This window comes from Pristis pectinata, chromosome 14, assembly GCF_009764475.1.
Source record: "Pristis pectinata isolate sPriPec2 chromosome 14, sPriPec2.1.pri, whole genome shotgun sequence".
NCBI lineage: Eukaryota > Metazoa > Chordata > Chondrichthyes > Rhinopristiformes > Pristidae > Pristis > Pristis pectinata.
In genome coordinates this window covers 1,860,292-1,876,191 of record NC_067418.1, presented here as the reverse complement: position 1 = coordinate 1,876,191, position 15,900 = coordinate 1,860,292, and the positions used below count along the sequence as shown (strand labels likewise).

At 50.1% G+C, this 15,900-nt stretch overlaps 1 protein-coding gene across 1 annotated transcript in view; it reads left to right on the top strand.

The window, feature by feature from the left end:
* The window catches only part of LOC127577593 (polypeptide N-acetylgalactosaminyltransferase 18-like), an 88,210-nt gene that overhangs the window by 27,540 nt on the left and 44,770 nt on the right, over positions 1–15,900 (top strand). The window contains exon 2 of the mRNA XM_052028853.1: positions 5,918–6,113. Within this exon, the coding sequence (XP_051884813.1) occupies positions 5,918–6,113 (196 nt within the window). The remainder of the gene's footprint in view (positions 1–5,917; positions 6,114–15,900) is intronic.

Here is a 15,900-nt window from a genome sequence, read left to right as displayed (position 1 = left end):
TTTCAGCAAGCTACAGAACTCTATTTGGAATGTCGCTGTGAATCTGCATCTATTATCCATTCAGGCAGCAAGTCCTGGATTGCAGTGAGCCGCAGAGAGACGTCATCCGTTCCAGCTCTTCTTCGAGTTATCGTGAATCTGCGCCCCTCGGTTACAAAACACCTCAGGATTTTGGATTCCTTATTAACCATTCGCAACCCACCAGCCTGAAATGTGGAGAACATTCCCGACTTCTGCAATCTCTCTCTCCTCCCTGGGAATGTTCCAAAAAACCTCCCCCACACCCCCTCCAAGGCTGACTGTGGACGACCTCATTGTAACTTGCTGGCTTTACTCATGTTAATGAACAACTGGTTCTCAGGATTGTGGGGGAGGTGGTTCTGAGACACCCTGGCCACCTGACACTTCTGTGGCCGGGAGGAGACGGTGTACCACGTGTACGCAGAGTGCGAGAGGTTGCAGCCCCTCTTTGCGTATCTGAGGGGGCTGCTGCTCAAGTTCTGGCTGCACTTCAGCCCGACGCTGTTGATCTACAGTCACCTGGTGCGGCGCGGGGCGGGGCACGCAGAGGATCTCCTGGTGGGTCTTCTCCTAGGCCTGGCCAAGCTGGCCATCCACGGGACACGGCGACGGGCAACCGAGGGTTCCGGCCTGTCCGCCTGACTGCCCGTCTTCCGTGCTTATGTGCGCACGCAGGTGTCTTTGGGCACCCTGGTTGAGTTCCGCGCTCGGTGGGCCCCTCAGGGGATCGCGTGTGTCGTGGATGGTGAAAATGTGCTTCTTCTCTGAAGTATTACATGTGCGTTTAGCGGTTTCTCGTTAGCGTTATTGTTGTAGTTCTGTAGTTTGCATATTTTTTCTTCTATTTTCTGCATTAGTTGTTGTAGTTCTGGCACCACATGTTCTTTTGTAATGCTTTTAGCAAATAAACGTTTGTATTATATTTTTTAAAAAGGGGCGGTACTGAGGGAGGGTCACACTGTGGGGGCGGTACTGAGGGAGGGTCACATTGTGGAAGTGCACACTGAGGGAGCCGTGCAGAGTCTAATGTCTTTGGAAACAGATTTTAAGCCACAGTCCCATTTACTCAGATGAACATAAATCCCGTGACTCTATTTCATGGACCGGAGGGGATTTCTCCCAGCTCTGGGACCACTATTTGTCCATCATTCAACAGCTCCAGAATGGGTGACCTCATCATTATCACAGTGCTCTTTGTGGGATCGTACTGTGTTCACATTGACTTCTGTGTTGTCTCCATTACATCTGGACATGACAGTTGTTGTAGAGGGCCGTGGTCATCTCCAGTGGGTCCCGTCCCTCGTTCTGTCAGTGTGTGCTGGTGTGTGTGCTCCCCATCGTTCCATCTGAGTCCGTTCTGATGGAGCAGAGAGGGAGGATGTTTGTTTGGAGCATCGATACCACCACAGAGCAGAGGGGCTGAATGGCCTGTTTCTGTACCGTACATTTCATGCAACTTTGCATAACTAGAACAGAAAATGGTGGAGATACTCTGCAGGTCAAGCGGTGTCTGTGGAGAGTGAAACCGAGTTAATGTTTCAGGCTGAAGACCCTTCATAGAACTGGGAATGTTCATGAGTGAGCAATACATTTCTTTCACAGTTTCTGCATCTGCTGCAATGTTTGATCTGCAGCTTTCTTCAATCTTTGTGTGTGTGTGTGCGCGCGTCTGTGTGTGCGCGCGTCTGTGTGTGCGCGCGTCTGTGTGTGCATACATCTGTGTGTGCGCGCGTCTGTGTGCACATGCCTGCTCTCCAGGAGCAGCAAGTCCCTGGCAGTGATGCACTGCTTGCTGTTTCCTGCTGCCTGTGCTCACTGACGAATTTGCTGGCTTCAGGCTTCATTACTGCCGATGTCCTGCTCTTTCTCACGGTCACGTCACAGAATAGGCTCTCCCTGCCTGGCAGTCAAAGACAGCACTGAAGGCAGTGGCTTCTCTGTGTGTCCCCCTCCCTCTCTCTGTCCCTCCCTCTCTCTCTCTCTATCCCCCTCTCTCTCTCTCCCACTCTCTCTCTCTGCCTCCCACTCTCTCTCTCTCCCTCTCTCTCCCTCTGTCTCTCCCCTCTCTGTCTCCCCCCTCTCTGTCCCCCCCTCTTGTCCCCCCCTCTCTCTCTGTCCCCTCTTTCTCTTTGTCCCTCCCTTTCCCTGTCTCTCTCTGTCCCTTTCCCTCTGTCCCTTCCCCCTCTCTCTGACCCTCTCTCTCTCTGACCCTCTCTCTCTCTGACCCTCCCTCTCAGGGGTGCTGTGCTACAAAGGTGCACAACACGAGAGGTGCAGGTTCCGATGCAGGGTTTCGACCCCAAAACGTTGACCATTCCTGTCCTGCCACAGATGCTGCTTCCCCCAGCAGACTGTTTGTTGCAGCTTGGATTCATAAGCAGGAAATGCAAATTAAAACAAAACAAAACTGCAGATCTCAGATGAGTACAAAAACTGCCCAGCAGGTCAGGCAGCATCTGTGGAGAGAGAAATTGAATTAACCTTTCGACTAGGTTTTGTTTCAGCACCCCCAGGTTAGGACAGTTTTATCAGAGGATTTCCCTGCGACTGAGAACAGGGTTTGTTTAAGATTAGCTGAGGTGACAGTGTTAATTAGCACTGGTTTAAGGAGTTGTGTATAAGCAACACCCATGAATAAATTAAAATTTTTGCCTTAATGTGATTTAAGTGGCACTTTTTTTGACCTATTTAAATAGATTGTTCTTTCATGAGTCAACATTCCCTTTATAATGGGTTGTGACACAGTGTGGCTCCCTCGATTTGGGATCAGAGAGCTTCATTCTGGGAGACGGTCACTTCCCATTTCAGTCTCACTGGCACATTCTCAGTTCTGTTGGGAACTGGCTCCATCTGATGTAGAATAAACAGTTACAGACCCCGCTGCCCAGTGGTTCTGCACGGTCAATGTATGTCCCAAAAATATCTCCGCAAACTGAATGAAATTGGTCATTGGTCTATTATCGTCACGTGTTCTGAGATACAGTGGAAATCTTTGTTCGTGTGCCAGCCAGACAGATCATTCCATACGTAGGTACATCAAGGTAGTACAGAAGGAAAACGATAACAGGATGAAGAATATAGAACCAGAATCAGGTTTATTATCACTGACTTATGTGACGTGAAATTTGTTGTTTTGCGGCAGCAGTGCAGTGCCAGACATAAAATTACTGTAAATTACTAAAATAAATAAATAGAGCAAAAAAAGGAATAACGAGGCAGTGTTCATGGGTTCATAGAGCATTTAGAAATCTGATGGTGGAGGGGAAGAAGCTGTTCCTGAATCATTGAGTGTGGGTCTTCAGGCTCCTGTACCTCCTCCCCGATGGTAGTAACGAGAAGAGGGCATGTCCCGGGTGGTGAGGGTCCTTGGTGATGGATGCCACCTTGAGCACAGCCTCTTGAAGATGTCCACAAGTGTCACTGTTACAGAGAAAGTGCAGTGCAGGCAGACAGTAAGGTGCAAGGGCCATGACGAGTGGAGACCTTTGCAGGAGTTGTACGTTAAAGACGAACTCTTGACCTCACAATCTACTTCAATTCACCACCCTGTCTACCTGTGACGCTGCTTTCAATGAACTACGCACTTGTACTCCTTGGTCCCTCTGTTCTGTTACACCCCCTAGTGCCCTACCATTCACAGGACAAGTCCTTCGCTGGTTTGACTTTGCAAAATGCATCATCTCTGTATTGAAATCCATTTGCCACTCCTCGGCCCACTTCTCAAACTGATCAAGACCCCTCTGTATCTACGATAACCTTCTTCACTTTCAATAACCTTGTGCATCCAAGTCATTTGTATAAATAACAAAATAACAAGGGTCCCAACACCAACCCCTACAACACACCACTAGTCACCAGCCTCCATTCCGGCTCTCCATTGGTAGATTGGTAGTCTGACTGGGCAGTAATTCGCCAGAATGGATTTGTCTTGCTTTTTTGGGACATGAAATTCAAATCAAAATCCAAGGCTGTTTTGAAAGTATGTGAAGGGCAGAGGAAAGAGTTGGGCCTTAACTAATCTTCGAGAGGAGGTGCAGGGGTTGGGATCTTCATAAGTAGCTTCTAGTTGAAATCAGGGAAGGAGGGATGATGGTGATGCAGTCACACAGGAGGAGCATGAAATATTGGATGGAATAAACACGGGAAAAGAGGATAAAACACCAGATCCAGATGAAATATATCCAGCGGGTCAGACAGCATCTGTGGAGGCAGAGGGATGGTCAATGTTTCGGGACAAGACCCTGCAAAGTCTGATGTGTTTCAGCCCTGGTGCAGGGTTCATCCTCTCGTGCTCACAGGAGGGACGCTAATGTTGTACCGTTGTTTATAAAGGGAGAAAGGATTAAACCGAGTAATTACAGGCGGTTAGATTAAGTTTGGTGAAGGTAACTTATTGGGATCCATCTTGAGATCTGCTATACCGGGAAAACAGTCCCAGCCTGTCCAATCCCTCCCCATAACTAAAGTCCTCCAATCCAGACCACATTCTGGTGAATCTTCTCTGCACTCTCTCCAGCTCAACCACATCTTTCCTGTAGTGTGGTGACCAGAGCTGAACACAATAGTCCAATAATTCCCACGCAATTCCCATTCCCATGACCTACACTCTGCGTGTTCTCAACCGCTGAGCAGTGTTCAGCTTGCGCACCCTCTGTACAGTGGGCAGTATGGGAGTGTAGCAGTTAGCGTAACGCTCTTACAATGCCAGTGACCCGGGTTCGATTCCGGCTGCTGTCTGTAAGGAGTTTGTACGTTCTCCCTGTGTCTGCGTGGGTTTCCTCCGGGTGCTCCGGTTTCTTCCCACATTCCAAAGACGTACGGGTTAGGAAGTTGTGGGCATCCTATGTTGGCACCGGAAGCGTGGCAACACTTGCGGGCTGCCCCCAGAACACTACACAAAAGATGTATTTCACTGTGTGTTTCGATGTACATGTGACTAATAAATAAAAACCTATCAGAGTGTTCCAGCTCACCGTGCTGCTGAGCACCGTCCCTCCCACCACCCCCTCCCCACCGCCACAGAGTCAGACAGCATGGAAATGGGCCCTTCAGCTCAACTGGCCCATATCGACCAAGATTCCCATGTAAGCTATTCCCATCTGTCCACACTTGGCCCATCTCCTTCTGAACACTCCCTATCCACGGACCTGGCCAAGTGTCTTTTATACTTCGTAATTGTACCCGCCTCTACCACTTCCTCTGGCAGCTCGTTCCACATACTCACCGCCCCTTGTGTGAAAAAATTGCCCCTCAGGTTCTTATTAAATCTCTCCCCTCTCTTCCTAAACCTGTGCCCTCTCGTTCTTGGTTCCCCAACCCTGGGGAAAACACTGTGTGCATTCACCCGATCCAACCCTGACTTTTGTTTTATCTGTTCACAGGCTGTGAGTGTCACTGGCAAGGCCAGCATTTATTGCCCATCCCCAAGGCCAGCATTTATCGCTCATCCCTAAGGCCAGCACTTATCACCCATCCCCAAGGCCAGCATTTATTGCCTATCCCCAAGGCCTCTGATGAGGCTGTTGAGGGACCCTCATTGGTGGGCCTGGAGTCATACTCCGGACCCACCAATGAGTGTCCCTCTTGCCCTAACCTGATTCTCTTTCCCTCTCTGCGCCCCTCATAATTTTATACACCTCTGTAAGGTCACCCTTACAACACTTAAAAGACTTTTGGACAGGTTTTAGGAAAAGGTTGGAGGGATATGAGCCAAACGCAGGCAAATGGGACTGGCCTGGATGGGGCACCTTGGTCAGCACGGACCAGTTGGGCCGAAGGGCTTGTTTCCGTGCCGCCTGACTGGCAGCTATGAGTGAACACAGCTGTGCTGCGGTGTCCTACATGAGCCCGTCGCTGGGGTTTGGTTGTTGACGTGCACCTTCTGTTTACGGTCCAGAGTCTCCGCAGAAGCAGGAGGAGGATACAGATGCCGAGTCCGTCTCCGACTCTCCGCTCTTCGCTCACTGGGGCCGCCACCTCCCTGTCGAGACCCGGCGGATCGCGTGGAAGAAGTTCCAGTACTATGGCTACAACAGTTACCTCAGCGACCAGCTCCCGCTGGACAGGCCAATCCCCGACCTCCGGCCCGATGGGTAAGTGGTAACCTCAGCACCGCGTCAGGGTGCGGAGAGAGGAGGGAGCCGGGGTGGGGGTCCCACCTCATCAAACAGCCCTTCCCCACGGCAAATGCCAGCGGAGCATGGAATTGTGAGACTAGGAGTGATCCAGTAAAGAGTCCGAGAGTGGTACAGCACAGAAGCAGGCCCTTCGGCCCACCACATCCATGCCAACCCTTTCGCCCATTTACCCGCATTAGCACCGTATCCTTCTATACCTCATCAACTTAATTGTCTGTCTAAGTGTATCTTAAACATGAAGACATGTCTCCAGGTGCCTGGAATCTGGAACGAATAACAGATGCTGCCTGACTCACTGAGTTCACCCAGGTTTCTAGTTTTTGGCCCTTAAACGCAGTGACTGTTCCTGATTCCACCCCGTCCCCTGGCAGTGAGTTCCAGATATCACTCTCTCTCTCTCTGTAAACACCTACCCCTCAGACCCGCTTTCAACTCCTTCCTCTCACCTTAAACCTCTGCCCTCTTGTTTTTGATATCCTTACCGTGGGAAAGAGATTCTGACCATCCACCTTGTAATCTCATACATCTCGCTCAGGTCACCCCTCAGCCTCCGCCGCTCCAGGGAACACAAGCCCAGCCTGTCCAATCTCTGCCCATAACCACAGCCCTCCAGTCCAGGCAACATCCTGGCGAATCTCCTCTGCACTCTCTCCAACGCCACCGCACCCTTCTTGCTGCAGGGTCTAGACACGAAACGTTGACAATCCCTTCGCCTCCACAGATGCTGCTGGACCTGCTGAGTTCCTTCAGCAGATAGTTTTCTGTTGCTCTAGACTCCAGCATCCGGAGCCTCTTAGTATAAGCCATAGGTTGGGTCTTAGCTGGATCACCGGCTACAGTTCTGGTCACCAGCTCCACGGGACAGGTACGAGAGCACAGGCAAGGGGGACAGAGGGGAGTTGTGAGGTGTTCTCCGGGGATGGACGGTTCTAGTCATGAGGGAAGACTGTCCGAACTGGGGCCACCTTCTGTGGGAAGATGTAATTGAGGTGTACAAAACTGCAAGAGGACGAGACCAGGTGAATAAGAGGATCTGTTTCCTTTCCAGGGTATTGGTTTTGGTATTGGTTTATTATTGCCACTTGTACTGAGGTACAGTGAAAAACTTGTCTTGCACACCGATCGTACAGGTCAATTCATTACACAGTGCAGTTACATTGAGTTAGTACAGGGTGCATTGATGTAGTACAGGTAAAAACAATAACAGTACAGAGTAAAGTGTCACAGCTACAGAGAAAGTGCAGTGCAATAAGGTGCAAGGTCACAACAAGGTAGATCGTGAGGTCAAAGTCCATATAAGGGAACCGTTCAATAGTCTTATCACCGTGGGATAGAAGCTGTCCTTGAGCCTGGTGGTACGTGCCCTCAGGCTCCTGTATCTTCTACCTGATGGGAGAGGGGGGAAGAGAGAATGACCTGGGTGGGTGGGGTCTCTGATTATGCTGGCTGCTTCACCAAGACAACGAGAGGTAAACACAAGGAGGGGAGGCTGGTGTCGGTGATGCACTGGGCTGTGTCCACAACTCTGCAGTTTCTTGCGGTCCTGGACAGAGCAGTTGCCGTACCAAGCCGTGATGCATCCAGATAGGATGCTTGCTATGGAGCATCGGTAAAAGTTGGTGAGAGTCAAAGGGGACAAACCAAATTTCTTTAGCCTCCTGAGGTAGATGTTATGAGTCAGTCACTTAAAACTTGAAGTGTGTAGGAGCTTCTTCTCACAGACAGAGGTGAACGTCCCAAATTCTCTTCCCCAGAAGGTTGTTGAGGCTGGATCACTGGAGGCATTTTAGGAGGTAGATACATTTTTGGAAGGTCAGGGTATTGAGGACAATGGGGAACTGGCACAGAAGCCATGGTCAACAGGGCAGGCTTGAGGGACTGAGTGGCCTCCTCCTGCTCCTATTTTCTTGTGTTTAACTGCGAGGACGGTAATGAGGGAACGTTGATTGAAGATGACAGGTGAGGGTAAGAGGGGAACCAAAGTCCATGCTGCAAGGACCAAAACCTGGACAATATTCAGGCAAGGGCTGATGTGGAAAGTAACATCCATGCTGCAGAAGTTCTAGGCGATGGCCACCTCCAACGATAGCCTAACCATCTACCCTTCACCTTCAGTGGCATTACCATTGCTGAGTTCCCCATCATCAACGTTCCTGGGGGGAAACTTGAGTGGATCAGCCACATAAAACACTGTGACTACAGGAGCAGGTCAGACGTTGGGTATCCTGCAGTGAGTGACTCACCTGACACCCCAAGGCCTTTCTGCCATCTACAAGGCACAGGTCCAGAGTGTGATGGGACACTCTACACTTGCCTGGGTGGATGCAGCTCCAGCAACAAGAAGCTTGACACCATCCAGACACAGCAGCCCATGGTCTTCCATCAGAAAGGACGCGGGCAGCAGGTGTAGGGAGACGCCATCACCTACAGGTTCCCCTCCACGTCACACACCATCTTGACATGGAAGTACATCACTGTTCCTTCGCTGTCACTGGGTCTAAATCCAGGATCTTCCTCCCCAACAGCACCTTCACCAGGGCTGCAGCAGTTCAAGGAGGCAGCTCACCTCCACCTTCTCAAGGACAACTGAAGATGAACCATATACGCCGAGATCCCCAAAACAGATAAAAAAGTAAAAATGTGATGGGGCAGCTGGTGTGAGGGGGAGGTGAGAGGGGTGGGCAGGGAGCAGGGGCGTAGGTTGTGAGACTCATGCGGGGTCAGTATCGGGAGGAAGAAACATCAGAGGTTCCCCGGTGCCCTGTGGCAGGATTTTGGAGAATTCTGCGCCGGGTGACCCAGACTTGAATTGTCAGGAGTGTGTTGGTTTGGGAATGAGAGGAAGGTAAATCTGGTGTGTTGCGTGCAGTCTTCACTCGATCGGGTTAGTGTCTGACTGTTGGCTGCAGTGAGTGTGCAGACCCTGGTGAGAGCCAGCCTGTCCGTTTCCATGCGGTAAGTGCCCACAGAGCGATATTGTTGGGAAACACTGCAGAGAAAGGCTGGAACAGAATGACTGGGAGGGGTTGAGGCATTGGGAGGGCAAGGTGCCAGGGAAGGTGCTCAGCTGCTTTCCCCAGATGGGGGAGGATCAGCCAGCTACAACCCCAGCAATTACCTACATCCCCCTCCGAGTCACTTGTATATGTGACAAACAACTGCCATACCTCTCCGATTAGAAGTTGGGAAGAATGGAGAAGGGCTGATGCTGGAGCTCCCGTCCCTGGCTCGCTGCCAGAATTCATGACTTAGTAACCTGAGCTGGTCGAGGAAGGTAAACACAGTGGGATATTCACCAACAATCCAAACCGGAGAGAGGGAACATGAGTGTTCCCTGACCAGTGAGGTAAAACCCTGCCACCGGTCCCAGGTTGGGCAGTGAGTGACGTATGATCACCTCCCACCCCAGTGTGGTCTCCTCGCTGCAAGGAATTCAAGCCTTAACTCCACAGAGCCTGAGGGTGCTGCAGGAATCAGAGGGTGCTGAGGGTGAAGTGGCCTCAGTTTTTCTGAACCCTTCACTACCAGTGCCCTCACTCTGGTCCCCCCTCTCCTCTAATCCCTCCTCTCCTCCTCTGCTGGTCTCCCTCCTCTACTGGTCTCCCTCTGCTGGTTCCCCTCCTCTACTGGTCTCTGCTGGTTCCCCTCTCCTCATCCCTCCTCTGCTGGCCCCCCTTTCTGTCTCTCTCCTCTACTGGTTCCCCTCCTCCAATCCCTCCTCTACTGGTCTCTTCTGGTCACCCTCTCCTCTGATCTCTCCTCTGCTGGTCTCTCTCCTCTGCTGGTCCCCTCTCTCCTCTGCTGGTCTCCCTCCTTTGAGCACTGAGTCCATGATCCACAGGACACCCACCCACTCTTGAGATCTCCTGTTCCCTGTGCTATGGTCATGGTACATCCAGCCAGTCAATGACGTAATTAATTGCCTGGTCCGTAACCCACCTCCTCCCACATGTTAACAGCCCAGGTGAGGTGAGGGCATAATTTGATCTCCACTGACCCATTCTGTAAAGGTGCAACGAGAGTGTTGACTTTAGTTTTTGAAATTAATTATTTTAAGTAGTTTCAGTAGATTTCTGAAATTTAAATTGACCCAAACACAGGAAAAGGGAACTAATTCTCACAGTGCTTCTGAAGAATTTATTCCCAATTAACTTGCAGTGTCAGTGACAGGAAGTTTTAATTCTACTGCGGCCTAAATATAGATTGCAATGGTGTGAGGTTAATTAGTTCTGACTTCTGCATCGCCCTGCATTTTGTACCTTTGACTCAGAGAATCATTAGGGCTCAGAATAATCATTCAACCCATTCAGTCTGTCCTGGGTGTCAGTGGAGAAGCCATAGCAGTCCCATTCCCCAGTAAATTATTCACTGTTTTCCCTGGGTGAAGGAGACGGAGGGGTTTATAAAATCACGAGGGACCCAGATAAGGTGGATAGTCAGACTCTTGGAACAAGCTGCCAGAGGAAGTGGCTGAGGCAGGTACAACAGCAACGTTTATCCATGTCAGGTACGTGGAGTGGAAAAGTCTAGAGGGTATGGGCCAAACATAGGCCAATGGCACTAGCTTGGATGGGGCATCTTGGTCAACATGGTTGAGTTGGGCCGAAGAGCCTGTCTCCGTGCTGTGTGACTCAGTCCCATTCCCCGGATTTATTTCTCTCTACAAAGCCCTGATTGACACAAGTTTCCATCCCTCCTGGCAGGTCGTCACCCTGTCTCTTTCTCACGTCACCCGTGGATCTTTTTCCCACAATTTTAACTTTCTGCTCTCTGATTCTTCACGTTTAAGTCATTGAATGGATTCAGGTGGGAGACTGTATATTTCTTGATGCTGACGTGACTGGGGACACGGGGTGGGAACAGGACACGGGGTGGGAACAGGACATAGGGTGGGAACAGGACACAGGGTGGGAACAGGACACAGGTTGGGAACAGGCTCCGGGGGTGGGAACAGGACACGGGGGTGGGAACAGGCTACAGGGGTGGGAACAGGACACGGGGGTGGGAATAGGCCACAGGGTGGGAACAGGCCACAACGTGAAGGGTCGCTGGGCTCTACTCCCAGGGGCAGGAGGGTCCTCTGGGCTGATTTAAACCCCTCACCCAGTGTCACTGAGAACAAGATTAAATGATCATTGCTGTGTGGGATCTTGCTAGGCACAAAATGGCTACCCCGTTCCTCCATTACTAGAGTGACCTGCGTGGAGTGAGAGTCCCTTTGGGAAGGTCTGGGTGTGAAAGGTGAGCCCAGATGTCAGTCCATACCATTGTTACTTCGGCAGATCCAAATTCAATGACACTTCTGCTTGCTGAAGCTTTGAAAGATAAACACAACTTGTATTTTATCCAACACCCAAGGAAAGCTGGGAGTCACGGAGAGGGGCAGCACGGAAACAGGCCCTTCAGCCTACTGAGTTGGCACCAACTATCAAAGTCACAGTCGAGTTTAGTGTCACGTGCACGTGCATGTGTGCACAGGTGCAATGAAAAACTTACTTGCAGCAGCATCACAGGCACAGAGCATCAGATAAGCAGCATTCACAAGAAAAAATATAAATTATACACAATTTTTACAAGAAAGAACACAATTAGAACAAAAAAAAAGTCCATTTTAGTGCAAAGATACCAAAGTGATCACAGTGTTGCTAAACTGTAGTGATTAGGGTTGGGAGGGGTGTGGGGGCCAGAGGGGGTTATAGAGACGGGGGGGGGGGGGGGGGGTGTAGGGGCCAGAGGGGGTTACAGAGACGGGGAGGGGTGTGGATGCTGGAGGGGGTTACAGAGACAGGATGTAGGGGCCAGAGGGGGTTATAGAGAAGGGGGGGGTGTGGAGGGGCTAGAGGGGGTTACAGAGATAGGGAGGGGTGTAGGGGCTGGAGGGGGTTACAGAGGAGTGTAGGGGCTGGGGGGCGTCACAGACATGGAGAGGTGTAGGGGCCAGAGGGGGTTACAGAGACAGGGAGGGGTGTAGGTGCCGGAGGGAGTTACAGTGGGGTGTAGGGGCCGGAGGGGGTTACAGAGGAGTGTAGGGGCCAGGGGGCATCACAGACAGGGAGAGATGTAGGGGCCATGTAGAGTGGAGGAGATTAAACAGAGTGGGATGGACGAGGTTAATCAGCTCTGTGTGGGTGAGAGTGCTGAGGGATGAGAGGTGTGAAATGGGGGCAGCATTTCACTAGCAGCCACTGTCCTGAGAATGGGAACGGCCACGAGGCATCACTTATCCGTCCCTTGTGTTTCTGAAGCTGTCCCTCCACAGACAATTAACTGATCTCAGAAGTTCCATGTGCAGAGGAACGTTAAGCTTCGGGCAGGAATCCCTCAAGAGCTGTGGGCTGGTAGACGAAACAGTGAATGCTTTGGAGACCAACCCTTCTCCCAAACCCTTGAAAAGCAACACCTGCTCCATTCCATGGTGGGCACTCAGTATCGCACAGTTCCCCAGCCCTGGAGTGGTCTCCTGTCTGAAGACCCCGTGTTGTCGATGCGTTTACCTGGGTTGCCAGATCGCGGGAAGGTGTTGGTCGATGGAATCAAAGAACAAATTCCCCTCATCAATGGCCCTCAAAAATCAGTCCTGTAGCTTTGTGTACAGATTAATCAGAATCAAGTTTATTATCCCTGACTTACCCGCAGCACCCTGGTGAACCTCTTCTGCACCCTCTCCAAAGCTTCCACATCCTTTCTGTAATGGGGCGACCAGAACTGCACACAAGAAATGTGGTCTAACCCAAGTTTTACACAGCTGCAACATGACTTCCCAACTTTTATACTCAGTGCCCCAACTAATAGAGCCAAGCATTCCGTACGCCTTTACCAGCCTGTGTTGCTACTGTCAGGGAGCTGTGGACTTGGACCCCAAGATCCCTCCGTACATCAGTGCTCCTTAGGGTCCTGCCATTCACTGTGAGTGCAACAGAATCTGGTTCATTATCACTGGCTTGCATGACGTGAAGTGTGTTGTTTTACGGCAGCAGTACAGTGCAAGGTATAAAATTACTATAAATTACAAAATAAACAAAAAACACCACTTTTTCCCACATTAAACTCCATCTTGCATCCTTCTCCCAAATTTCCCAACTAATCTATATTTATTCTATCCAAACATCTGATCATTTTGAAACCCGTGATTAAACTTCCCCTTGAGCTTCTCAGAATCAGAACCAAGTTTTATATGTCGTGAAATGTGTTGTTTTGCAGCAGGAGTACAGTGCAAGGTATAAAATTACTATAAGTTACAAAATAAATAAATTGTGCAAAAAAAAGGAACAATGAGATAGTGAGATGGGTTCATGGACCGTTCAAGTTTGTGACAGTTCATGGACTCTGCTCCAAGGAGAACAGGACATACTCCCCCTGATCCCCGATCCCTGAGATCTTTCCTGTAAATTTCCTCCACATCCTCTTCATGGTCTTGTCATCCTTTCTGATGTGCTGGTCCAGAATAAGACCATAAGACATAGAAGCAGAATTAGGCCATTCAGCCCATCAAATATGCTGCGCCATTCGATCATGGCTGATTTATTTTTCCTTCTCAACCCTATTCTCCTCCCCGTAACCTTCTACACCCTCACTAATCAAGAACCTGTCAATCTCTGCCTTAAATACACCCAATATCTTGGCATCCACAGCCATCTGTGGCAACAAATTCCACAAATTCACCGCCCTCTGGCTGAAGAAATTCCTCCTCATCTCTGTTCTAAAGGAACGTCCTTCTATCCTGAGGCCGTGCCTCTGATCCTAGACTCTCCCACTACTGGAAACATCCTCTCCATGTCCACTCTATCCAGGCCTTTCAATATTTGGTAGGTTTCAATGAGATCCCCCTCATCCTAAACTCCAGTGAGTACAGGCCGAGAGCCATCAAACACTCCTCGTATATTAACCCTTTCATTTTTGGGACCATCCTTGTGAACGTCCTCTGGACCCTCTCCAATGCCAGCACATCCTCCCTTAGATATGGGGCCCAAAACTGCTCACAATACTTCAAATGTGGTCTGACCAACACCTTATAAAGCCTCAGCATTACATTCTTGCTTTTATATTCTAGTCCTCTCGAAATGAATGCTAACATTGCATTTGCCTTCCTTACCACCAACTCAACCTGCAAGTTAACCTTTAGGGAATCCTGCACTAGGACTCGCAAGTCCCTTTGCGCCTCTGATTTCTGAATTCTCTCCCCATTTAGAAAATAGTCTACGCCTTTATTCCTTCTACCAAAGTGTATGACCGTACACTTCCCTGCGCTGTGTTCCATCTGCCACTTCTTTGCCCATTCTCCCAACCTGTCCAAGTCCTTCTGCAGACTCCCTGCTTCCTCAACACTACCTGTCCCTCCACCTATCTCTGTATCATCCACAAACTTGGCCATAAAGCCATTAATTCCATCATCCAGATCATTAACATATAACGTGAAAAGTAGCGGACCTAACACCGACCCCTGGGGAACACCACTAGTCACCGGCAGCCAACCAGAAGAGGCCCCCTTTATTCCCACACTGTGCCTTCTGCCAGTCAGCCAATCTTCTATCCATGCTGGTACCTTTCCTGTAATACCATGGGCTTCTACCTCGTTTAGCAGCCTCATGTGCGGCACTTTGTCAAAGGCCTTCTGAAAATCAAAGTAAACAGCATCCACTGACTCTCCTTTGTCTATCCTGCCTGTTACTTCCTCAAAGAATTCCAACAGATTTGTCAGGCAAGATCTCCCCTATAGGAAACCATGCTGACCTTGGCCTATCTTATCATGAGCTTCCAAGTACCCTGAAACTTCGTCCTTAATAATGGATTCTAACATCTTACCAACCACTGCTCAGGCTAACCGGCCTATAAGTGAAGTGACACTTGCGATTTTCCAGTCCCCTGGAGCCATTCCTGAATCTAACGATTCTTGAATGATCACTACTACTGCCTCTACAATCTCTGCAGCTACCTCTTTCAGAACTCTGGGGTGTAGTCCATCTGTATATAATTCCCATCAGGGTCTTTTTTTCCCTGCAGATTCATAACTACCCACAAGGATTCTACATCTCCTGATCCTATGTCACTTCTTGCTAAGGATTTGGTTTCATTTTTTACCAACAGAGCCACCCCACCCCCTCTGCCCACCTGCCTGTCGTTTCGATAGGATGTGTATCCTTGGATGTATTTAGGATGTGTATATCCTTATCGATAGGATGCCAGCAGAAGCCAGTATTCCAGCAGTGAGCGAACTGGTGACTTGGAGAGGGTTGGCAGGACCTCCTTGCTTTGCCACACTCTGCCACTGTGCAATTCATGTTCTTCACGCAGCTTTATTGCCTAGACCTGCCATCTTTAGATGGCGCAGCGGGTTCGATCCTGACCTCTGGCGCTGTCTGTGTGAAGTTTGCACGTTCTCCCAGTAACTGCGTGGGTTTCCCCCGGGTGCTCCAGTTTCCTCCCACATCCCAAAAATGCGTGGCTCAGTAGGTTAATTGGCCTCCATAAATTGCCCCTAGTGTGTAGGTAAGGGGTAGAATCTGGGGAGAGTTGATGGGAATGTGGGAGAATAAAATGGGATTGGTGTAGGATTAGTGTTGCTGATGGTCAGCACAGTGGGCTGAAGGGCCTGTTTCCATGATGTACCACGAGGACACTCTCATTGTGTCTAGATGAGCACTTGAATCATCAAGGCAGGGAAGTCTGCGGACTGAGTGATAGTAAATGGGGTCAGTGTAGATGGACGTTTACAGGTCAGCATGGGCTGAGTGGGCCGAAGGGC